Genomic DNA, 27,662 nt, shown 5'->3' with positions numbered 1-27,662 from the left:
AAATACCCTTAAAGGAAAGACTGTCTTGGTCCAAAACATTATGGAGGACATGGTACATGGAATTCCAACAGTTGACCAAATCAAGCTTTTTCCTCCCTTGTTCTGCTTTTGTCTGTTATTTATTGATACTAAATATAATTTTTATTAAAATCAATTCTTAATAGAACTTTTTTGAAACCTGCTAGAAGAAATTGTAAAATTGACAACTTTAGATATATTTTGTTTATTATTAGATAAAGCATTTTTTTCATAGAAAGAATAACTAGAAATTTTATTAATCACTTTAGTTCCTCTTGCTAAGGAAAATATTTTCTATAACTTGCAGGGTTATAGTAAAACATTTTCTTGAAAATGCAGCACAGCAATAAAAAAGTAATATTTGAAATAAAGTGTTTAACAAGTTTTGCAGCTCAGAAAAAATAATCAAATAAAGAGGAATAAGGAAAAAAAATATTTCAATTAAACATTAAACAAAAACATTGATTTTTTATTCCATAGAAAGACATTTATCCATCTCTTTAAAACATATACACAAAATGTAAGAAAAAAAAAAACCAAAAAAACAAAAATCGACTTACCCACACACAAGATATTGAAGCAGAACCCATGGCTTACAGATTTGTTGACCAGCTGGTCTGGCATACTGTCAAACCCCACATGGCCCGACAATGGAAGGCTTCTAACTCCTTCTCCCTAAAAAATCATAAATAGCAAATAACGGGAAATTTTAATAAGTTAGATGTCCTTTCACCATAATAGTTTGTAGTTGGAGAGGAGTATGCAAACTACACTGGTGATCGAATCAGACAGATTATGGCATTCAACAACTGAAACTGCTTAGGAATTCCATTCTACTCAGCAAAAATAGATGAATTCCTGAATAATTATGATGCAAACAAAATAAGTTTATTGAGGTTATTTATAGTGGTTGTAAGAATGCAATTACTGTACCCGAATTCTGACAACCCGCTGCTCAAACTCCTCTTTTTTCATCCACGGACATTGTTCTTTTTTGTTTTGAGAAGATCTCACTAAGAAGTCATGAAAACTAATTTATCATAATTTTTAATCTTGTTTGCAAAATATTTTTCTGAAACTTTGACCGAATTTTTCAGACTACCATTTCTGTTTCACAAATTACTTTCTTGAACAGTCCAGGAGTGAGGCTCCAGATAAGCCCACTGAGCCACCATGCCCATAAGCAAGTAACTTAATTTTTACAATGAGATGATCCAGTTGATTTTATCGTTTTATGACCCACCACCAGTTTACAATGTTTATGCACCGCTTATAGGTTATTAATATTCAATATAACTTAGATACTCATATTCAACTTGAGGTACACCAAGATAAATCGAAGCTCAATCAGTGAATATTTCAACAAGAAACACCAAATTCAAAAGGAAAGCTCCAATGATTTTCTCCTCCCAAGTACAAGAAGCTACATAACAAGACTCCTCACCACTTATTGAAATCTCAGACCAAATCCTCAAAATGTCAGGTTAAAATGAATTTCCTCTGCCAATGGATTTGTCTTTGGTGGATAATCATCCATATCACATTTGATATTCCCATTTTGAGATTAATGGTTTGTCCACCTAGTTGTTGCCCAGGCCCTTCCATTTTTTGGCCTACCTCTGACCAGTCTCCTCATATTAAGTTGGCTAGCATCTATGGTCATTACTGACCATATATTATCTTTTTTATCATTTTACATGATTTTATTCAACTTGCCCTCTCTGTTTATCTGGGTCAAATTTTGCAATAAATTTTTTTACCCACTTTTACCAAACTGATTTCCTTCAATCTCTGCGTGCATGCTGATCTCCGGTGACAATGCAACACATCAGTTTTGACCTGGGTTCTGTACGTATCTATATATATCTATATATATATATATATATATATATATACACACACACACACACACACACACACACACACACACAGAGTACTGTGCAAAAGTTTTAGGCAGGTGTGAAAAAATGCTGTGAACAAACAATGCTTTCAAAAATGGAAGTGTTAATCATTTATTTTCATCAATCAACAAAATGCAGTGAATGAACAAAAGAGACATCTACATCAAATCAATATTTGGTGTGACCACCCTTTGCCTTCAAAACATCATCAATTCTTTTAGGTACACTTGCACACAGTTTTTGAAGGAACTTGGCTGGTAGGTTGTTCCAAACATCTTGGAGAACTAACTACAGATCTTCTGTGGATGTAGGCTTCCTCACATCCTTCTGTCTCTTCATGTAATCCCAGACACACTCGATGATGTTGAGATCAGGGCTCTGGGGGCCATACCATCACTTCAAGGACTTCTTGTTCTTCTTTACGCTTAAGATAGTTCTTAATGACTTTGGCTATATGTTTGGGGTCGTTGTCCTGCTGCAGAATAAATTTGGGGCCAATCATATGCCTCCCTGATGGTATTGCGTGATGGATAAGTATCTGCCTGGATTTCTCAGCATTGAGAACACCATTAATCCTGACCAAATCTCCAACTCCATTTGCAGAAATGCAGCCCCAAACGTTCAAGGAACCTCCACTATGCTTCACTGTTGCCTGCAGACACTCATTATTGTACCGCTCTCCAGCCCTTTGACAAACAAACTGCCTTCTGCTACAGCCAAATATTTTAAATTTTGACTCATCAGTCCAGAGCGCCTGCTGCCATTTTTCTATACACACACACACACACACACACACATATAGGTCTATATGAACCTGCTACTAACAATTAAAGTTAACTAAGCAGGAATCTAGTGGTTCAGCACATACCAAGAATATGGTACCACAGTATAAGATATTTTAAATCAGAGACAGAAATTGTCAATTAAATACATGCATGATAATCATGTCTTCCTATCACACATAAGCATACATTAAAGTACTATTGCACAGATCACAAATAAGAGTTTCCCTACCAGAAATGTTAATCCCTCGATTTAAATGGCAATTTGTAGATAAAAAAATGACACCTGAATGTCCAAGTTGTGACATAATGCTGATCCCTAATCTCAGTAAACCAATATATAAAAAAAAATAAATAAATAAATAGGGTCAGCAAGAAATAGAATTTTACTAGTCAAACTGTATTCGGAGCAGCACAAAAATGTGTTTAATTTGCTTTTTTTTATTTTATTAATTTTGCAACAAAACCAGAAGCAACCATCCATAAACATGAACATGTGGAAACTCCAAAAACTCTCACAGCATTTAAATGCTTTAACCTACAAAGTATTCAAGATATGAAATATTGGCATTACCTTTACAGGTTTCTGTATTGGTAGTTTACACCATTTGACTTCTTAACACATCAAATTTAATCCTGGATTAAAGTTTTTTTTCCCTTTTATTCAGTAAACAGGAGGAACGTGTGTATACAATGTTGCAGGTTATCTAAATATTTATAAACGCCAACATTTTACTCTAGGCTTCACATCAACGGCTTTTCATACACTGACAATCAGGAATTGTTTCCAATGACTATTTTTGTCAGGAACTTTATATTAAAAAAAAAAAAAAAAAAATAGCCTGCTCTAAACCTGTTACACGCCTTACAATATATTTAGAATCAAAATACTAGGAATTTCAACACATCTTGTAACTGACCAAAACACTTTCTTGAATAAAACAGAGAAAAGCCAAATAAAATGACACCTTTTATTGGCTAACTAAAAGATTACAATATGCAAGCTTTCAAGGCAACTCAGGCCCCTTCTTCAAGCAAGATGTAATATAGAAACTGAAGTTCCCTGTGTTTATATCCACAAACTAGTACAAGAAACAACATTTGTAAATCTTTAAATGAAAGAACCTATTCATTTTTTACATTTAAGATCTTTCAGGCTAAGATTAATTTAACAAGAGAGAGAAGAACAATGTATGGCCAAGATCTTTGGATAAGATAACTGTTCAACAAAGTCCTTTGAAGTTTGTGATGAGTTTTTCCAAAACAATATGGGTCTGTAGACTGGTTATCTGTGTCAGTCTGAGAGATGAATAAAACAGAAAAGCATTCAGTGTTCATTGGAATATCTGCTGCTACCAGTTGTTCAGTAATGAGTAACTTTTATGGTGAGCAATACAACACTAACAAATGATGCAAACATTTCTGCATTCAGGATATTATCAGTTACAGGTTAAATGTGTTCTGTACTCTGGTTATTCATTTTAAAGACAGACCATAAACATGCAGTTTTAACACATTTTGGTTTGCTGAAAAAGACTAAATATGCAGGGCATATTCATGTGTGGGGTATATTTGGGGAAAATATGGTAATTATATCAGGTTGTTTTGCCAGTTAAGTTTGTAAGTCCTTTGTTGGTCCACAGTACATAAGCAACAGCTGAAGTTTGACATTTGCTTATAAAAACAAACAGAAACAAATAAAAAGATTTAGCAAGTATACAACATGATTCACAGCTTACACTTCTGCCATGTACTACCTGAACAGCTTCCTCCTTCTCACTAAGTTCACAATCAATTCCACTTTTTATGGCACTATGAGGTTTAAAATAGCTAGCTCAAGTACAGACCAATCCACTAAATTTTTACTTGAAGCTATCAGCTCCAAATAGCCAGCACCACTGACAAACGATCTCCTTCATTTTTAATGCCACTATGAGGTTTACAACAGCAAGCACATCTTCCAACAAAATTAAAACTGCACATTGTAGTGTGTGCGCATATTATATGATAGTTATACTGAAAATTTAATTATGTCTGTCTGCCTGTCTGTCTAATATTGTCTGTGGGCCCAGACAAACATTCACACAAAATCAAGTTAAATATGTTTTGTTTTTAGCGAAATGTAAATTTCAGTACAACAAACTTTTTTTGGGCAAAAAATTGTCACCAAAGACAATAATGCAATGCAAAAAATACTTAATTCTACGGCTACACTTTCCGCGTAGCGTTTCCGGTCTTGGGCCGTCTCGTGGAGAATGTAGGCATGACTTCATACAAGTATAGCCGAATGTGTCCTTAGCGTCCGCGTGGGTAGTTGTGTAGTGTGTGGATACTGTAATTTGAGTTTCATACCGGTTGTCAAAGTTTTTTGTTTTTTTTTTGAGATGAACAAAACAAAAAAGTGAGAAATGGCATCAGTTTATGCTGAAAGAAACATTAACAATCCTGGAAAAAGTTGATTCCAGAATGAAGAAAAAGGACATAATGAAAGCATTCAGAATCAACCCTTCAATACTGTCAACAATTCAATAATACCTGTATTTATATTTTTAAAAAGTTCTAATGTCTTGTTTTCATTCTATTGTCACACCTGTATTTCTATTAAACAAAGCTACATCTAATGCCACATTTTCATTCTATTTTCATATTTGTTTTTCTATTATAAAAAAAAAGTTACATCTAACGTCAAATTTTCAATCTGTGTTCATATCTGTATTTCTACTAAAAAAAAAAGTTATATCTAACATCTTGTTTGCATTCTGTATTTTCATACCTGTATTTCTTTAAAAAAAAAAAAAAAATAAAATATTTTTTGCTGTTTGAGAAGTGCCATTTCTTTATCGAGGTATTATCCAGCTTTTTGTGTGTGTACTGCGTTCACAGTCCGTTCACGTGAGCCGCTCAGAGTACATGCATCGAAGGTTCTCAGCTGTGGTTGTGCTATCTCGTGCGATCTTGCGATGTCCACGGCTTTATTTAATGTTAGCTCAGACCCGGCACTTAAAAGTTTCTCTCACACTTTCGCGGAGTTTGTGCCAAACACTATTCTATCCCTGACCATCTCATCTTCGTTTGCATAAGCACAGTCCTTCACCAGCAATTTTAACTCCGTTACAAAGTGATCAAAAGTCTTGTTTATACCCTGTGTCTTCTCATTAAAATTGTATCTCGCAAATATCATATTCGTCGAAGGCATGACAAACGCCAGTGGCAGCGTGTCCATGAACTTAATTTAAACTTAAGGTTTACACCGTGCTTTGTTTCCACAGTAGCTGCACTTACGAATATACTTGTATGGGTCACACGCTTCATATTCTTTTGCTGCCTTCTCAATTGTGTAATGCGTTTTTCTTCAGCGCTCTTTGGAGCTCTTGCTTGTTCTCTGCGTACTGCATTCAGTCAGTTCATGTGAGCCGCTTGGAGTGCATGCATCGAAGGTTCTCAGCTGTGCTCGGCGACCGAGCTGCAGGCTATGGCCGTATATATGTATGTAAGTAGGTTATGACCGTTACGCGTAGAATTTTGAAATGAAACCTGCCAAACTTTTGCAAGTAAGCTGTAAGGAATGATCCTGCCAAATTTCAGCCTTCTACCTACACGGGAAGTTGGAAAATTAGTGACGTTGGAAAGTTCAATATGGCGGCTGACAGTGGCGCCATACCATCGAAATAAGTACATACATCGGTTACGGTTAGCGCAGGGAAGCCGCCTACCAAATTTCGTGAAGATGGGCCATAAATAGGTTCAACATGGCAGACGTTGTCGACCGTTATGACCGTTACGTGTAGAATTTCGAAATGAAACCTGCTTAACTTTTGTAAGTAAGCTGTAAGGAATAAGCCTGCCAAATTTCAGCCTTCTACCTACACGGGAAGTTGGAAAATTAGTGATGAGTGAGTGAGTCAGTGAGGGCTTTGCCTTTTATTAGTATAGATTTCCTTTGCTGTGAAATCCATTTTCTTAACGGGTAACTATTATAATAAGTTTGTTATAATATTAAGGTTAATGTCACAGTCTTTGTAAAACACTTTTATGGATTCATTCAGATGAGCAGGCTAAGTTTGGCACACAGGGGCTAGTCTGCCTGCATTTAGAAAACCATTACTTTAGCAGTTTGAAGAATGTAGGACAACTGCGAGTGTAGGCATTGTGCTATTATTGTATTTTTGGAAGTGGGGTTGAGTCCTTTACTGTCCTTGTTTGGAGACCAGAGAGGACCAGCACATGGAGCAGCCAGTATAAAAAGGCTTGGACATAGCTAAACCCTTTGAAGCTGACGTCCGGATGATGTTATCTTCATCTGTCCCGAAAATCCTTTCAGTGCAGCAACGGAAAATGGCAGACTGTATACATCAGGATCCGACCTTATGTATTGTCTTGCTATAGCTTCCTCCGTTTATAAAGCCGTGTAAATCGTCATTAAAGAAAGCTAAGTATAATTCTCTTATGTGATTTTTGTACCGCCGTAATCACTATGGGAGGGATATCGCCTTTTAATATCATATCTCTATATTTTCGGTTACTTAAAATGCCACAATTTAAAAGAACTTATTCCAACAACGGAGCTTTTGCTTCTAAAGGAAACAAAATGGCACTGCGAGCAGGGTTATGGCTAAATTAATAACCGTATCATATTTATAATGTAATATTTCTCCCTATATAAAAAACTATTCTTCTATACAAAGCCACAAGAAATAGCTTATCAATCATAAATTAATAAACAGCAGTTAGTGGAATTATTTCCTTGCATGCTGATTAGTGCAAGAGTAAGGGTATAACATCCTGTGTAATAAAAATGTTTAAATGAAAAATGCAAAAAAGTTAAATGTTGCCATATTAAACTAGACTGATTTCTTTTTCTAGTCTTCATATGAAATACAGGTACATCAACATATATAAACCCTCTATACTGTATGTCAAATGATTATTATTATCACCAGTAATTACGAAATGTAGCAAACTGAATACATGTATGCATTTGTATCTGTTCAGTGATTAATGCTATGAAGATTTGTTATTACATCAATGTATTAAGGCTAATGCCCAGTAATAATGCCAGGGCTCTAGACTAACTTTTTGCACTGGTTGCACTGGTGCGCCTAACTTTTTTTCTTAGGTGCACCAGCACAAAAGTTAGGTGCACCAAAATTTTCAACCGCATCACATTTAACACCACAGTTCTACACGTTCACTTTATTTATTTATTTATTTATTTATTTTTAATCGCTGTCCATATAGGCAATATTGACTTGTAAATGATTAACTAACAATCTGGTCAATATAAAGTTCTTTATTTGAAGGCAAGCACAATTCTACAAGAAAGGTAACTTACTGAAAAAGTGTTGGTGCTTAAAGTGCTTTACTGAGCTGAAATTTAAACTTAAAAAATCTCAAGATAAATTAACTAAAAAGAAAATCTAAATTAAGTGTTTTAAGGGCTTCAAACTGAACATTTCATGGCTCAATGTCTTATGGACTATCCTCCATTGCAGTCACATGCCCCTCGGATGGCCAACTCCTGTAGTTTGGCCTTCTTGATCTTTGGCCTTGACTAAACCAGCTGGCCACACTCTCTAGCATCAAAATCTTCCAGACTTGGGCATGAGCATGCTCGACCTCAATGTGTCCAATAAGTATATTCACCGGTCTTCCTCTCCGCAAGATACGACCGTACACAATGACGCATTCCTTTGTGGCGATATCTGTGTCTCCGTCGATCAGGAATGCCATGTACGCACTGTTCGCAATTTGCACAGACGTCTTTTTTTTTCAATGTATCTGCGATGACTCCTATAAATTGGGCGCACGCGACATCATTGCTGTACGTCGGGTTTACATTCAAGCCATTTTTCTTCATAAGAATTATTTCGGACTTGAATTTAGTGAAGGGAAGTTCTTCTTTGCAATATTGTAGGCAGCGTTAAACTTAATTATCATCTCGGCCTCGTCTGATGATCTGTTTGCTGCTGCCTGCCGCTGAAAGGCAGCGGGGAGAGGGGACACTTGAGCAGTGCATTTATCGCGGCATGTAATGTGTTTTATAGATGCATTGTGCTTTTTCAGCGTTTCAATACTAAATGTATTAGAACCAGTCACAAATGCACTACTGCTGGCCATGGTCTTCCCACACTCTTTACAGTAAATACAGTGCATTATATTATCGGCTTTACTGTATCTTAGCCAGGGAAACTGGTCAAGCCACTCTTTTCGAAATGTATACACTTTACCCCTTTTAATTTCAGTGGGCTCGGACTCGATTGTATGTGGCTCATTATCTAATGCCGCCTCCGGACCAGGGCTTGCTATAACTTGGGAGGTTGATGGCTCTGTGTCAGAGCATTGGTTATGATTTTCGGACGGATCAGGCCCTAACTTAACATTCTTAACGAAAAAGCTGTCAATCGTTCTTTTCATCTTCTCTCATAATCCGCGGCTACATCCACTGTTTACCTGATGGGCTACTCACCTCTCTCTGTCTGACTGCATCACATACATTTTCAAACGTACACACACGTACAGGAATATCTGGACCACGGCCAATCGGGGCGGATCCGCCCTTCACTATCTCCGATTGGTTTAGACCACGATATGGGCCTAATGTGTGTCTGTTGTTGAACAAAAGGGAGACTTTAAGAGTCACAGAGTTTCGTTTTTTTTCCCCCTCGAACGGCTGGTCGCCCCGGTGCAACCTTTGATTTTTTTTAGTCGCACCATTGAGAAATTAGGTCGCACGTGCGACCAAATTGGTCGCACTCTAGAGCCCTGAATGCACATAGCTAATTGGATTGCTCAGTTATACATTAGAATCATTAGTCTATATAAACTGTGCTGTAGTAATATCTTAAACATTTAAAAGATTTGTCTCTTGAGCAGATGAGCTACAGTTTGTTATATGGTATAGATGTTATAAGATTTTTGTTTTAGACAAAAATGAAAACACTTAGGTTCAAATATGTAACATCTTGTTATAATTTAAGACACCTGTGATAGATAACTGATGCAATGCGTTAATTTAGTTTAGTGTATTATCCTACTGAAGAAACAGTTTCACTAGCCTGGTTTAAATATATTAATTTATTTCTGTTATTTTATGTTGCATTGTATTATACATATGATTGGTAAAGAATTGTTTTATCTTATGTATTTGCTCTACCCTTCACCCTTCCTTATTTAGCCTAACAAGTATTTTAGTTTAACCACTCAATTTAGTGGTTTAGGCCTCTCCAACTCAGTGGTAAAGTCTTATCAATAAAGAAAAGATGGTGTACTATGAATAAGATTTAAAGAGACTGTACTGCACTAATGACTCTTGATCTGCTGCACATACCTGGTAATAACTGGTGAAGAAACAACTTGCTTTTCCAGAAGTGGAAGGAGTGCAGAACCAAAGAAAGATTGTAAGTCCAGCTACACAAATCTGACGCCATGATATGTGCAGACACTTTTCTGCAGAAACAGAGTTGTATGGACTTTTAACAGAAACAGGCTGTGAAATGCCATTGAAGGGAGATGACAGCTGTTGAATGCGAAGGGCTCCCTTGATTGACTGCTGTATCCAGTGCAAGCCTAGAGTGAAGTGCTCCTCTACTAAAAATGGACAGTCACCATGTGTGCATTTCATGAGCTCTCTAATGGCAATAGGACTGTTTAATTTTCTGTTCCAGAAATAACAAAAACTTTAATGTCCTGAAGCAGTCACACGTTTGTTCAAAAGGATCTGCAAAGCTACCAATCTGCAAAGCCACCAAGCAAAAGACTTTGTCAACAAACCACTGGGTTGGACAAGGCATGTATATAAAAAACTTTAGGAATATACTTAAAAATGTTATAAGAGGGGCTCAAAGGTATGAGGATATGCATGATTTACCAATAATGTTAAATTGTAAATTGAAAGGGAATAGAACATCTGATAGTGAAGTTGGGGAGGATTAAAGATGGTGAACAAACAATTATGCAATAATACTAGTTAAGAACAATTAATAATCATAACAATAGATCTAGAATAGCATCTGAGTTATGTTACAACTAGTGGTGCAACGGATCAAAAAACTCACGGTTCGGATCGGATCACGGTTTTAAGTCACGGATCGGATCAATTTTCGGATCAGGAAAAAAAAAAAAAAAAAGACAAATTTAACTCTCCATTTATTTAATTAAATAAATAATTTATTTTGCCCATTAAAAAACATTCAACTCAAGACTCATTCCACTCAATTATATAAATACAAATGAAGGTGCAATATAGGGCATGATAACTATTTCCTTTAATGTGGACACAATAAAAAAACAACTTTAAATGCAATTTAAGGCATCATTGCTTCTTACTTTGAACATGGAGAGAGAAATAAAAACTAGCTTATGTCCACATCATCAAAAAAGAAGAAAGAAAGCAAAGCTGACCGGAGCTTATAATTTCAATTTTATTTTTTCAAAACCATGCGGATGTCTACATTTTCTGGGGAAAGTATAGATCTCTTTGCTGTAACTATGTCCCCTGCTGTTGAGAACACCCTCTCGCTAGGCACTGAAGTGCCAGGCACAGCAAGATGGTGTCTTGCCATTGTGGCAAGGTGAGGGTATTTACATTCGTTGCTTTTCCACCAAGTCATTGGATCACCATCGACTGGAATGCCACTTGCTGCCTCATAGGATACCACCTCCTCTTTGATGGTGTTAGCAAAAGCCTTGCTGACCATGTCCTTCTGTGCAAAGGTCTCGCCAAAAAGCTCCGCCATTGCCATCTTCTTTTGGGGAGATGTGTCTGCTCATGTTGGTGCTGCATATTGACGCTGCAGGGTAAGTTACATTATTGATTAAAACTTTTTTTTAAATGATGCTGAAGGTTTGTCGAGCTCCTCTGCTAAAACTGCTACCACTGTGCATGACCATGCGTATGTAGCGGCAAACCGGACAAAAGTCGAGCGAAAATGCGTGAGAGAGATAGAGTTACTGCACGAGAGCTACAGAGTTAGTGTGTGAGAGAGAGAAAGAGTTAGTGCACGAGAGACACGCGCACAATACAGTGGAACTTTTCTTTTCACGTGCGTACCGAACCGTGGACAGAAATCGGTTCGGATCACGGATCAACAGTGATCCGTTGCACCACTAGTTACAACTATTGTAACTCATAAAGAGATCAGACACCAAAGGGTGGGGCACATATAGCAACATACTGAAGTTAGAAATGTTATGAGTGCCAAAGAATAGTGAAATCCATCAAGATGCTATATAGAATTAAAATATAACCTGATGCTATGATACCAACTGCATGGATTCAGTAATATTTAGATACAACACTGACTATGTAAGACATAACAGGACATCTCCACCTACACCACTGGTGAGATGCAATGATCACTATTTAGTGTTAAATGTAACTGTTTGTCCAAATGTACTGTAACTTATCATTGTTAATATTTACGCTGGTATATTAGAAACAGGAGCTATAGTGGCACTACACTTCAAATTTCCAGAAATGTTATTGAAATGTCTACACTGTGAAGGGGGATCGAGTACCTTTTACTTTTTAGATAAGACCCTCAGGGATTGTTTTGTCACAGATCCAGTGACAAAGGGTGGTTTGTTATAATATTAAGGTTAATGTCACGGTCCCTGTAAAACACTTTTATGGATTCATTCACATGAGCAGGCTACGTTTGGCACACAGGGGCTAGTCTGCCTGCATTCAAAAAACCATTACATTAGCAGTTTGAAGAATGAAAGACAACTGAGAGTGTAGGCATTGTGCTATTATTGTATTTTTGGAGGTGGGGTTGAGTCCTTTACTGTCCTTGTTTGGAGACCAGAGAGGACCAGCACATGGAGTAGCCAGTATAAAAAGGCTTGGACACGGCTAAACCCTTTGAAGCTGACGGCCGGATGATGTTATCTTCATCCGTCCCGAAAATCCTTTTGGCGCAGCAACAGAAAATGGCAAACTGTATACATCAAGATCCGACCTTGTGTATTGTCTTGTGGCCCCCGGCCGGGGCTGGAGCCCGGCGGACGCTAGGAGGACGTGAGGAGGGCTTGTGCCTCCTCCAGACCGCGAGGGGGCGTCCGTCCTGGTTCTGTTGGGGGCCACGGGCTGAGGGCATGGAAGCCCTTCCCTGTAGGGGCCCGTGGTCACCGCCAGGCGGCGCCCCGATGCCGGTTTATCCCGTGCGGTTGCCGGTTGGGGCTGGAGCCCGGCCGGGACGCCTTGGAGGACCGGAGGAGGCGAGTGCCTCCTCCAGACAGAGTGGGGGCGTCCGTCCTGGTTAGGCAGGGGGCCTCGGGTACAGGGCTTTGAAGCCCAGCCCTGTAGGGACCCGTGGCCACCGCCAGGCGGCGCCCCGGTGCCTAATTATCCCGGGAGCCCGGCACTTCCGCCACACCAGGAAGTGCCGGGGAAGACTTTGTGTGGCACCCGGAGAGCTGCCGGGAAGACAGCCGCCACTTCCGCCACGCTTAGGCGTGGCTAGAGACGGAACACCTGGGGCTCATCCGGGAGCCTTATTTAAGGGGCCGCCTCCCTCCAGTCATTGGTGGAAGTCGGGAGGAAGTAGACGGAACTGGAGAGAGAGGACGGGAGGCGGCCAGGAAGGCACAAGAGACTGTGGGCCTGGACTTGGGGAAATCGGTGCAAGAAGGCACTGGGGGTGCACGTGAGCGAACTTGTAAATAATATTAGTGTAAATAAAAGTGTGTTGGGTGCAAAAATGTTGTCCGTCTGTCTGTGCCGGGGCCAGGTTTCACACTTGCTATAGCTTCCTCAGTTTATAAAGCCACGGAAATCGTCATTAAAGAAGTATAATTCTCTTATGCGATTTTTGTACCGCCGTAATTACTATGGGAGGGATATCACCTTTTAATATCATATCTCTATATTTTCAGTTACTTAAAATGCCGCAATTAAAAAGAACTTATTCCAACAAGGGAGCTTTTGCTTCTAAAGGAAACAGTAACTAACTACCCAAACCTTAACAGCAGTTCAGTCTGACGGAAGTATTAACATAAAAAAACGGAGAAAAATTCAAAACAAAGCGCAACTGCAGTTTCATCATATAAAGTCTCCATATAACATAACCCCTTATTACTACAGTAGAGTCTCGCTTATCCTACCTTTGCTTATCCAAAGTCCCACCACAAAAAAAAAAAATGCATCAATCGGCAACAAGAACTGCAAGTTGTGAGTGTAGTCTAGTTTTTGTTGTGCCCGACTCTGCCGCAGCTAATTACAGTGGAACCTCGGTTTGCAAGCATAATTCGTTCTGGAAATGTTTAATACAAAATCTAAATTAAAAATACATAAAGCAAATTAACCTGCACTTTACCTTTGAAAAGAATCATGGCCGGTGTGAGTGAGTTTCTAAACTCTTGTGGGATACCACCCAACGGGACGACACGCGGAAGAGTGTCCCAAAGCAATCGCAGTCTCCCAGCGCTGTAGCAGTTCGCCATAAAAGCAAATCCGAAAAGATCGCGGACATGCTATAAGCGCCTGCCGTCGATGGGTGATACAAGGAACAACAAATGCGCAGGGCACAGTATTACTTTCCCCTGACCCTGCCTGACTGTTGTGTCTGTGTATAGGAGAATGGCAGATCCCGCTACAATAAATAACTGCACTGTTGCTGTTTCAAGCTTAATAAAGCTGGTGTTGCTAAAGTACTGAGACTCAGCTTCATGTTTTCAGGTGCAAGACGGGGACTCGCACGTCACAGCACAAACACACACACACACACACACACACACACACACACAATGCTGTAGTAAACAGTATACGCTCATATGGATGTTGACTATATGAGTAATGGAGTTAAGGCTCTAGAAACTGCAATTAATTACATTGAGCCACAAGAAGCAGCTACAGGAATCAACATAATGATGCTGCAAAGATGGCGAGACTTGACAGCGAAGAAACGGCACTCGTCAGGAAAGCAGACTTCGATCAAAAATGTCTTTAAATCATCACAGGACTGAACTTTTTAAGTACAGTACATTCTGCATTTAACTTCAGACAATTCTGTAACTGTAAGTTCATTTTTTCAGTGAATTTATTCTGTTTTGTTGTAAAACATGATTATTGATTATTAAATGTCAAACTATGTTATAATTTTACACATTACAAACCTAATAGGCTTTTTCGTAACACCTGCCATTATCCAACATTTTCGTTTATCCGACGTTCTGCCGGCCCGTTTATGTCGGATAAGCGAGACTCTACTGTACTTATAGAAAGTTTTCGAAAGCAGACAGTTTCATGTCACAAGTCAAAATAGAAGTGTGTGATATAAAACAGTCAGAGAACACATGTCTCACTGTTGAAAAATTATAAGATCTCTATGTAATAATCTAATTAGCCCTTTAGTTCACATTAACAATAGAATTACCAGAGCCTACGAAAAAACTCGTAGATCCGTCCCACCTTAAATCGCTTCTTAAATCCGTTCGCACCTCTCCGCCAGCATCTTTTGTCTTTGAAATGTGCCGATAAAGACAAGTTGCAAGCAGCCGGCTATTCCATCCCCCCACCGACTTAGAACGTGCACGAACTTCTCCCAGCTCATGCCTTGATTGATTATCTGGGAGTGAAGTGGAGTTTTAGAGTGGAACTAATAGATCGTTATTTGAAACACACACATTTCATGTGTGTTCCATTTCTACAGTAATCTGTGTAAACACATTTTTAAAGCAGAAACTTTTTCATATTCCAGTAGTAAATGACAAAATGTAGGCATAAACTATATAATGTATGAAGCCTGAAGTCCAAATATCAAACAAAGACTTTCACAAAAGGTACAAATATAACAGAACAAGTGCACATTTATTCAAGACTTTAACCGATGATAAAAGAAAGCAAGTTACAGTAGACAGTTGATACGACAGCTCGCGTGGTGCAATGCTTCTTTGATTTCCGATCCGTGCTATATAAAATAATCACATTCAAATATTAACAGTTCCCATACACCCAAGGACTTCCCTTTCTACATTTACGACATGTGTACTTGTTGCAGTGTACACACCTCTCTGTGCTATGGTTCCTATTACACTGAATGAGCACCCGACACTGTACTTTCTTCCCTGGGGGAAGCTGAGGTCTTAGAACTGAAGCTTGTTGATGCTGCATCATCTTTTCTTTTTCCATCGCTTTTTCCTGTAAGAAGCAACGACGAAGTTCCACTGCAAGGAGAGTCACATTTTATGCATAGACTGTTACCCGGCTTCACCCAGTAAACTTTGCAAGACAATAGGCCTCAACTATAGTGCAGCCGGTGAACTGGGTGTATCAAAAGTACCATGTAATACAGCACTTTTCTATATACAATATTTGTAGTTTTTGTTTTTTTTTTAATAAAAACCAAAGTCTCATATTATTGGCAGGCAGTGTGGTGTAGTGATTAAGGCTTTGGGCCTAGGTCTTTAAACCCTAAGGTTGTTGGTTCAAATCTTGCTACTGACACTGTGACTATGACCAAGACTACAACTTTGTCTTCAGTCAGAGGCCCGCCAGGTGGTTGACGGAACAGAACAGATAGATGCAAACCAGCTCTCATTTTGGCTAAGAGTGCCATAGTCAAAAGCAAAACACAGTGCTTGCTAACCAGTGTGCTTTGCATTTTCCTTGAGCTTCAATAAATTTTCTCAACATGATCACGTCTCTTTTTTCCTGTCCAGGACACCAGCCCCGTCTTTAGTAATCCGTCCACGCTATTGGTTAGTGGTGCCATTTGCATAGCACAGACTTGCTTCTCTTCAGTCCTTCATTTGCATAAAGCATGCTCTCAACATAGCACAGAGCGTATAATTCTGTATAATAGCAATAAATACTGATAATTAAAAAAAAAAAAAAAAAGATTCAATTTCATTTATAATAGAACGTCACCAATATTCAATAATATCTGTTAAGGCAATTTTTGGGGGATTTTGGGGGTTACCCCTAAATATAGATATACTGATCTTGTCACCAGACAACATCAATTTACAGTTTACTGTTGGTCCCTTTTTCTGATTATATTTCCTAAGCCACAGTGTATTGCTGCCCATGTGAGATTATTTATGTTTAAGATATATCTGACTTAGTGGTCTGGCAGCTCTGCAGCTCTCTCGACATTAGCAAATAGTGTTGATATTCAATTGATATTTTGTTTTGCTTTATTTACTTTTTTTTTTTTTTAACATGGTTTATTTTCATATCTGTGTATCTTGTCATCTCTGCCATTCTGCAAACTAAGGCTATTCAGTTAATCTGTGGTGGCACAATAACTGTGTTTTTTTGATTAAGGCAAAACAATGAATTCATTACCTGAGTTTTTAGGTTGTTGAGATGTATGGGTTATGTATTGAAGATACTGATATTGACTAAAGTATTGGGATTTCTTTTTTGATGCATTTTGGCTGTTCTAATTTGGTGGCATTAGCAGTACATGGAGCAGAGGTAGGGATATACTTTACAGTGTTTGATTATAGTATTACCATGAATCTTTATTAATGACATTCATACTGTACGTATTTCTAGTTGTATTGTGCCATCAGCCATTCTGATTAACAGCAAAACTATTATATAAGAGTTGGGGGCCCCCAGTGGTCAGTGAAATAAGCTACAGCTTTATTCTTGGTTGTTAAAAGCACGTAGTATGTTTGCATATAAATGTAAATTCTAGTCATTCTAAAGTATGTTCTTGTATTTAATCTTCACTTGCTTCCAAGCATACTTTACTATACTCATGTTGCTACTAAACACAAAATATCAACTACGCTTTAAGTATGACATTCACAAACTTTAATAGTTTCAATTTTAGCAGCATTATTCAAATTATGTAGTGCATTGTGTACTTATGAATTTAATCTATATGTTGCTAAGACTACATGTCTCACTTCCCTTCTAGTTCAGCAGCTGAGAAATCTGACATTGTCTGTTTTACATCAATTAAAATCCAAACAGGATGGTTAGCAACTCATGTTCTTTACTTTCCAAGCTATCTCATAATTCACTATTCAACACATCAGCTTCATATTTAAAGCAACCGGTACTATTAGGGTACTGTTTCATGCGCACCTAATCTTGGATTTCCTAAGGGAGTTATGAGACACAATTTACGTTAGTAGAATCAACTGAGCCTCGAATGTAAGACTTGGCTAATTCATGCAAGACCTATTCAGAAAACACTTAATTTCATAAGTGTGCTTCAAGGAATAAACATCAGGTCAACATCAGGAGTCAAACTAAGGAAGTATCAGCAAAAAAAATAAATAAATAAAAAATAAAAATGATTTGAATTCTTTATTAAAATATCACCTAAGACCAGAAAGCAAACAATAAAAAGGTAAACTAATGTAAAAATGACACTCTTGAGATCTACAGGCCTCTTTAACCACCTCTAGAGCATTGTGGCATAGATCAACAAAAAGAACAACCCTGAAAAGAAATACCATCTTCAGAAATCTCACCAGGAAGTAGCCTCTTATGTAAATGAAAGAACAAAGCTGCCTGTCTAAACTTTGTCAGAAACCACCTGTAGAAGTCTGAAGAATTCTGGAACCCTGCTTTCTGGACAGAGGAGTCCAAAATTGAACTAGTTAACAGCAAGAAGGCACATGTTCGGCAAAGAGTGGACACAGCTTACCACCAACCAAACCTTTCACTACAGTCAAGCATTCTAGTATGAGAGAGTGTCCTTGTATGGATTTTGTTGTTTTTTTTTTTTAATCTGGCCCTAGGCAACTTGAAATTATTAAATGAATCAAATTCTGAGTTGTATCAAGGAGTTCTTGAGAAGAATGTCAGGCAATCAAAATGAACACTCAAGCTAAGCACAAAGTGGTTATTTGAACAAGACAACAATCCTAAATACTCAAGCAAACCCACACAAGAACGGTCTGAATACTATCAAAGTGCAACGGTGTATGCAAGACATCCTTCAAAACTCACAGAGCTGGTAGAGTTTTGTAAAGAGGAGTGGGAGGAAAAAATAAATAAATAAATAACTCCAGCAAGACATCAAAGACTGCTTTATAGTTATTGGCAGTGACCATGTGAAGTTACTGCATTAATAAAGTTTATTCATTCTAATCTAAAGTAGATGACAAAGTTATTGACTGAAAGAGTTAATTTACTTTTGTACACAGGAATATATGGTAATGTTATATTTCAGTCTTTTAACAAGGAGGTTCAGCATCCCTTTTTATGTGTTGTAAGTCTTTATTTTGGATAGTAATTCAACACATTAGGAGTTTGGGTTCGTATAATATTTTGAATAATGATCATCTTGAATGTTTCACAGACCTTCAAACTTTACTGTATACCTAGCACTTCAAATAATTGCAAATAATTGTAAAAGATTAGTTTGGAAAACTTTTTGATAATATATACTCTGCGACCTCAAGGAGGAGGTAGGCTTAAAATTCTGGGATAAAACTAGTGCGGAAAGCAGAATATAGCTGTTAGCTACAGACGTTGGGAATTTAATGGAGTGTACGTTTAGGAAGAACTGCTTGGATTTATACTGTTGGAAGGACATGGTACAGATGAGGGGATTTTTTTAAAGATTCTCATTTTTTAACAAACACAAACTTGATCTGCAAAAGGATAATCACTTGGTTAACGAAGGTGCTCCAGTGATATTCACTACAGCACAACGGCTGGTAGTTTGGCTATTCCTCATATGCGTTTTTTACTTTTATCACTCATCTATCTGTCTGTGCTCTGTGCCAAGTCCAATGGTGAGCTGAATTATGCCATGGACACTGTTTTGAGTATTTAACTTGGATTCACTTCTAAACTGAAGCATCACCTCTTTCTCTAGCTACTTGCTGACATATCAGCAGAACAGACTGACCAACATACATAAGTATGTCAAATGGCTCAGCAAAGGTCCCGAATCATTTCTGTGAATTTCACAAGAAAATTAAAATCTTTCTTGTGCAAGTGTAAACACAAACAGATACCACTACTCTTACAGCATATGCAAGACAAACATTTTTGCCAGTTGTCCGTGTTTTATGAGAACATTTTCGAAAACTTAAAAGTCACTGAATCTAAAATTACAAGGGGAGAAGAAATCTGTTGGCAACTTGGTGGACTTTGTGTATTCAAGACAAAGCTAAGAGACTGTCACACGTGACTTAGCAGCACTGAAGTTGCAGCACTTCCCACAGCTCCAAATATTCTTAATCAAGAATACACATTGCACCCATTTTGACAGACTTTCTTAAAAAAACTGACTGAACTTTGTAGAGATCAAGGATTCTATATTCTTATTTAGAGGGTGCAGTTTGCCCGTAATCCTTCTCTATCAATCCTAAGTCATGAGTTCTGTGCCCAAGCCAAGGAAGTACTGCAATGTATTAGAGAGATCTTTACAAGCTTTATTAGTTCATGTGTAGTCATTATTTGCATTGAAGCGGAACTTGCAATTTGAGGGTAAAGTGGACTTTTGGACTGCTCAGGTTAGTCACTATCATTATCCAACTCTGAGAAAACTGACCTCTCTAGTTTTGGCAATGTTCAGAACCACTTCAACTTGTAAGTCAAGCATTTTTCATATGAATGCCATTAAAACAAGCACATGTAGTTCCATGGCTAATGCCAAGCTACACCAGTGTCTTAGGATTTGCCCTCACTTCATATAAGCCAAACTACATTGAGACTGTAAAAGCATGACAATGCAGTTTCTCTCCTTGATTTAATTAAGAACAGGATTGCTGCAGCAGAGGTTTAATAGATCTTAAAATGTGATAAATACTTATCTGGATAAATTCCCAGTAGTGAATATGTGATTTACATTTGTATATAAAATTCTGCAAGAAAGTAGAACATATGTTTGTATTAATGCTCATAGTTACACTTTTTGGGTTTTATTTAGATTTTTGGTGTATGCTTCTAATTACTTCTATTATTCCAAGTTGTTCTGCTGGCTAACATGCTTATTAATGAAGGATGCCATATCCTGTTATGTACAGACTTTCTTGATGAGAGTCTTGTAATTTGTTCTCTGTAACAAATATGTGATTATGAACTTGTTTTAACAGTACAATATTTTTTAAAAACAGGACTTAATGTTTAATAATAATAATAATAATAGCTTATTGTACCAGTTGAATACTAAAATTTGGACCTAGATATACTATACTATTATACTCTAACACAGAACTGTTAGAAGCACTAGCATCTCACCAATAGTGTTAAGGCCTAGTCTCCACAATCCCATTTGATTTTAGTATTTGGCTCTCTTGTTCATAAAGTTAAACAGGTCTGCTCTTTCAGCACAGCATATTCAGTTGACAGTTCTATTTTGCCTTTGCATATTGCCTTTTCAGTAGCTGTATCTTCTCTGCATCTGTTGTGGCACTTGGACCGCCTTAGAGCATATGTGACATCATAAATGACAGTCCTACTTTCACTGAATTTTAATTCAAATGAAATTTACATTGACAGCCTACAGAGCCATTCATAATCAGTGTACTGATCTAAGACAGCAGCAATCTGGTTATATAAAAAACAAACTGCATACATTTCTTTACATACTCAGTGCTCACTTTTTTCATGCACCTGTTCATTAACACAAATATCCTACTCCTCCAAACCGTCATATGACTGCAATTGCAAGTCAAACTATAGACCATGCAGACACGGTCAAGAGGATTACTTGTTGATCATGTAAACATCAGCATGAGCAAAACTGATTACCTAAGTAACTTTGACCATGTTATGATTGTTGGTTCCAGATATGGTGGGATTTTCTAATCTGACATAGCCCTGCAATGGACTGTCAATCCTGTCCAAACCTATTCCAGTTCTTCTACCCAGCACTGCTGGGATAGACTTCAGCTTCCCTAAACTATCTTAAACAAGATTAAGATTGTCATATTTTGCATAAAATTACCTTTTTGAAATTGTGATGGGTGTGTTGGATTCATACAGTTGACAAAGATACAGTATGATGACAAATTAACAGTGTATTGTAAGTTAACACAATATATTCATCATTAATGTCCCTTCACATTTTACCTAAAACAGTGATGTTAATGGATTAAGGATTCTTCAGATTCAAATTCATGTTTTAAATGTATTGTGGCATGTACTGAGTAGAGTGCAATTCTTACATGCGTATTCCAGGAATGTTAGATAAATAAGGTGTTTAGAATGTCCCTTAGATATTTAGAGACTTAGAACTGTGACCAAGTGAAGCAGGCGCCCAATGAAATAGTTCACGATTAGGATCCTGACTCGAGTAGATTTTGAAAAATCTGAGTTGAAGAAAAAAAAAAATATATATAATATATATATATATATATATATATATATATATATATATATATATATATATATATATATATATATATATATATATATATATATATATATATATATATATATATATATATATATATATATATATATATATATATATATATATATATATATATATATATATATATATATATATATATATATAATATATATCCCATGTAGAATTCTGAGTTGGACAAGGCCATATTTTACACAGACTTAAGAGGAAATGTTATCGGCAGCTGAATTCCGTTCATACCCAAAAATCTTAGTAAAAAGGTCTTATTCCCAGAATGGCCTTCCATTATCTAATAATTGCACAATAGCATAGCCTGAACACACTACCTTTATCATGGCTTATACTGTCACCCAAATGTATTAAGCCCAATACCAATAATGCTCTATTTATTAATACAGACATTTTATTAACCCCAAGGGAAATTGTAGGGTTATAGCAGCAGACCAAAAAGGCACAAAAAATGATCATAATAATTAAATATAACAAGGTACAAAGAAACACAATTAGGAATACTCATCAATTACAATTAAACAGTGAGGGATGTCGGTCATTGAGTATACAATATTGCTCATAGTATCACTATTAAAATATCTGCTAGACCAGCTCAGTACCACTCAGCACAAGGCCATGGGATAACCCATTATACAGCCTGATGGCTTAGGGTTGAAATGACGTCACATAATGCTCCTTGCAGCAAAGAAATTGTCTCAGTCTATTACTGGAGGTGCTCCTTTGCTTAGCCAAGACCTCATATAAGGGGTGAGATTTTTTGCCCAGGATAGTAAGCAACTTCCAGAGTGACCTCATTTCTATCACTTTGTACAGCAAGTCCAGCCTGACTCCCAAGATCGTACTAGACTTGTTTGTCTGTAGGCATCACATGCACTACTGATATTTTATCAGTACAATACTGCATAGAAGACTGCACTGGTCACTACAGACTAGTAGATTACAAGTTAAGAGTGGCCTGCATACACTAAACAACCTTATCCTCCTCAGGAAATAGAGGCAACTCTGACCCTTCTTGCATGCATCCTCTGTGTTTGTACTCCACTCAAGCATGTCGTTCAGATGCCCTCGCCATCTTCAAATCTTCACGTCAGATACACCATGCTTAAGCTGCTCAAACTGTGGTCTACATAATGTGCGAAGCTAAAGCCACCAGCCAGTAATCATTTAAAACTTTACTATCTTGGGGACTACAATGAGTATGTTGGGGGTAATTGAACTTTTATGGTTCTCCTCTAAGTGAGTAATTGACAGGAATATCTCGTGCATATAGTATGTCCTACACTGGTACCATATTCTAAGCTAATTATACATTTAACAGAATTAAAAATGAGTACAGTATAGAGTTCTCAACTCTTAAGTGTAGGTGTGCTTACAAAAAAATGAAACAAAAAGGAGAAAGGTCTGTGCAAGTTGTGCAGGAAGTTCCATTGTGTATGAATGAGAAATAGACAGTAAATGCACAAAATTGAGTAAACATGAAAACCAAGACAGCAAAGGCCAAGTGCATGTGAGATGTTTTACTAAGGGAGTGACAAACACTTAAGTTGAGAAAAAGGGATGGGTGTAAAACAAACAAGTGATTAAGTAGAAGCAATCCAAAGATGTTTAGGGCATTGAAAGAAATAAAATGACTGGGTGAAGTGGTGAGGTATGCTATGAAGAAGATTCATCCATCCATTTTCTAACTAATTAATACAGTTAAGGGATGAAAAAAAAACAAGGACGTCATGCATTATAGTTTTGCCCGAATCAAGCAGGCAGATATTCATTAAATAATCTACTATGTTTTAAGAAAAATATTCGAACCAAGAAATAAAGCTCACTGCACAGCTTAAGTCTATATACACAGTACTATAAAATTCCTCAACTGAAAATCTGCCGTTCTGGATTTGGACGTTCTCCGCATGTTTCAGTTTTTTTCACTCTCCCTTTACATCTTCGGGTTGTGTCGTTTCCACTCCACGTCAAAATATGCAGGTCTTATTTTAATTGAGCCCATGTGAGAGTGCCCAGCGATCTGGCCAGTATTTGTTCCTGCCTTACGAAGAGATTAGACCCGGTTTCTAGTCATATTAAATCGAATGCGGGTTTGTGAATTTTACGTTACAGGTTAACTGGCTTAAACTTTAAAATTCACCTTTACCTGCTGCCAATTGTAAAGATTCACTCAAATAATAGAGAAATAACGGTTTACTGAACACAGAACTGTGCCTGTGGATAGATTCAATGACACGAGAGATTGGTGGCAACATGCTGATACTTACAAAAACCATACTATGTCTAATTCGGATTTTTAAAATAATAAAGAAACAGAATGTCTCCGAGAACAGAAAACACAAAAAGGCGCATCCCCGCTCTTCACAGTTACGTCGCTTGCGTACATGGAGTACCGTAATGAGATGCACTTGTCGTATACGACCGGTTCACTCTGAATTTAGGCAACGCCCATCGTGCAACTAGCGGCGTGACAGGAGCAGAAAACAATGAATGCACACACATAGCGGAACTGGACGTGAACCGAAAGAACTTGGCACCTTGGCAAACGGCAGCAATGAAGCAAAAAATAAGCGCCCGCGAATCTCGTGCGCCGGACATCAACCAACACACGCGCGCCTATTCATAACTGAAAACAGATAATATGCATATAAAATACATGCGCTTACAAACAAGAATGGACCATTATTTTAAATGCATTATCAGACAACTTCCTTTTCTGTTTTAATTTAAATTTCAATTCAATTTATAAGACAACGATTAAAGAAAATTCTCTCTCCACAACTGGGGCCACTTTTTACTTACTAAAGCGTATATGAAACATTCTTCTTTAGCGCGCCACACAGAACATGTGAGTCGTATTCACCATTAATCATAATACAAAAGAAGACTAAAAGAAAACCCACCGCTTGTCGAGCTATTTCTGTCGCCGCCATGGTAAGTCCGTACGCTGCCGACAGCCTTAAACAGGAAACGGCTAGGCACACAGAGCGGAGGAAATCGGCTCCATCGGGAGAACGTACCAAGCGTATTCGTCACGAGGGGGAAAATTCAACGTACGTTTGTTTTCACAGTATCTCACATGTAAGTTAGATGCCTCCCCTTAAGCACACGTTAAAGAATAACATTTATTTTACATATATTTTTATGTGAGCAAATAACCTTGTGAAACTTTCACTAAAAACTTACGTTTCTATGGCACGTGTCCCCCGTTTTCATGTGGTTCACTTCCCTCGGCTGAGCAAAGAGGCAAAAACCATACAACTATATGATGCAGAAGATCTGTGCCTTCTAGCGGTATTGAGTATTCATTCCTGTACTAATTTAAGTGATGCTGTATACGACTTACATAACAACTCGAGACGAAGTTCAGCATTACGAGGTTGGTATATTAAATCCATTGGCTCCTACCACTGCTTAGTAGTCTTTCGAGGTACTTGGAACTTAAACAAAAAAAAAAAATAGATTTTGAGTAGACCATATTGCTGGAGCCAGTAGTAACACAATCCCATCGAAAAGAAACCATGTTAAGCCTTTTTATGTTTTCATTGTTTAGAGTGCCATGCAATGTATAAAACTTACTTATTTATTGAGTCATTGTAAAGGGCTACATTTCCCCCTTGGTACAAATAAAGTTTTGGTTAATATCTTCCAGTCCTGCTGAGCTAGATTATTCAGAGTTAAACAATTCTGTCAAGTCTTAAAAATGAACATCTTACTAAAGGTAAACAAAGTTATGTTTGTAATACCTACTGTATTACACATTCTAAACATAAAGTGTACATTACATAATAAATTATGGTTTTTGTAGGTTCATGTCATCTTTTCAAAGTCAAATACTGTGTGTGATATTCTAGTTAGATTCCCTGTAGAATCACTGTAGCTTTTTTGACTGAAAATGTAAACTGTATGCCCCATTATGGCACAGAGATAATGTGTTTCTTTGTGTATTTTTTTCTGTAACCTCATAGCTACATAATTCTGAACTCAAATCCCAGCCCAGGCACCCCAATTTTATATATTATTGAGCCAGCCTAATCTAGTCCAGTATTGTAAGGACCAATAGGCACACTGAGACATACACCCTCACTCACAACCAGGTCTGTTTAAAATGAGTAGTCAACTAACATACACATCTTTAGGGTGTGAGAATAAAACCAAAGAACATGCAGATGTTGTACACTGACACAAGGAAAACATGCACATTTTTCATTGAAATTGATATGTTCTGAATTTGAACCCAGCATTTAGCAGTCAAAAGTCAGCAGTGCTAACCAGTGCTGTAAATTACTTCCCAGAAAAGTTAACTAATGCTCCATATATTAATAACTAAAAGTTAGCTGAATATTTGAAAATGATCAAAATTTGTGACCATCTGGATAGAACCTAACAACAGGCTCTTAGCTAAAGAAAGTTCATTTGTACCATTTTTTCTTTGAGCAAAATAAACCCAGTAGGGAGGCTTTTTCATATAAACATCCAACCTTTTTTTAAATATCACTGCACTGTTATTTATTTAAGAAAATGTTAAAGATGAACTAAAGAATTTTTTCTGTCTTGTATGCATTGTCACATCCATTGTAGTGTCTTTCCACAATTGGAAAAGAAAATATAAATTAGAAGAGAGGAACAGTGCGTTTTTTAACTATGATTTAAATGTTGCATAGAATATGGTAGAAATAAAGCCCCTCAAAGTAGGGGCCACAAATGTGAGTATACATTTACCACTAGCAGTAGAACTGTGGGGTTAGGGGACTGCTATTAAAATAATCCAGGTGTCCTACAGGTTAATACTAGTTGACTATAAAATTATGTATTGTGTGTGTACCCATTTTCATCTTTCTAAGGTAGCAGCAAAGCTATGAAAATATTTTAGTAATAGAATGTAAATCTACAATCAGCCAGAATCTCAGGAATGAGAATTATATGGAGGTAAAAAGTGAGGAATAAACTGCTTGATTCATTAGACTGTACCACATTTGTTTAACAGGGTCTTTCATTCATTCATGTTCCATTACAATGGCTTGGAGGGCTAGAGTCTGTCTCAGAAGCATTGGATGAGCAACCAGTCCTGGACAAGTCTTCAGTCCATTGCACGGGACTCCAACCCTTGCTAGACCAGTTTATTGTAACCAGTTAACCTAAGCTGCATCTGTTTGGAAAGAAGGAGGACAATAGAGTAACCAAACTATATAGATTTGGGGAGAGCATGCAATGTATGTCCATTTTGAGGCATATGAGAGTAAGCAAAAATTGTCTAAAACATGATTATTACATTTTCAACACAATAGTTTTACAGGAATCACAAGGCCAACATCATTCTCTGCTTTTTTGCAAGGTTCTGGGTAAGTGTTCACATACCTTTAAAATATTGCAATGTCAGAAACTTTATATTTAGTGTTTACTCCAACTCAAGGAAGGCTAGCAAAATAAAAGTGTACTAAGCAGCTTTGAGGAATTCAAAATTTTGAAGCAGTAGCATCAAGGAAGCACTATGTATATGAGACTTCTAAAACCATTACAGATGCAACATTCCTAGTTCATGGGAAGCAGTGCATAATTGTGGGCTAGTATGCAGTTTATGAATACCTTGTGAAATATGTTTTGCCATCATACTTACCCTTAACAAGATTACATTGTTGCTCTTTTAAAGATGCATTCTA

The 27,662-nt window shown here is 37.4% G+C and overlaps 1 protein-coding gene across 4 annotated transcripts in view; it reads right to left on the bottom strand.

Moving 5' to 3' along the window:
* Positions 1-24,997, bottom strand: part of sept6 (septin 6) — a 64,650-nt gene extending 39,653 nt beyond the window's left edge. For all 4 annotated transcript variants that reach the window (XM_039766100.1, XM_039766098.1, XM_039766101.1 and 1 more), the window contains exons 1-2: positions 24,906-24,997; positions 579-693 (exon numbers count right to left, since the gene is read on the bottom strand). In XM_039766100.1, the coding sequence (XP_039622034.1) occupies positions 579-693; positions 24,906-24,935 (145 nt within the window). In that variant the 5' untranslated portion in view covers positions 24,936-24,997. The remainder of the gene's footprint in view (positions 1-578; positions 694-24,905) is intronic.
* Between the last annotated feature and the right edge of the window lie 2,665 nt (positions 24,998-27,662).

The sequence above is a fragment of the Polypterus senegalus genome, chromosome 10 (genome assembly GCF_016835505.1).
Source record: "Polypterus senegalus isolate Bchr_013 chromosome 10, ASM1683550v1, whole genome shotgun sequence".
NCBI lineage: Eukaryota > Metazoa > Chordata > Cladistia > Polypteriformes > Polypteridae > Polypterus > Polypterus senegalus.
The sequence above is the reverse complement of the archived record's forward strand: the minus strand, read 5'-3'. Positions and strand labels throughout refer to the sequence as shown.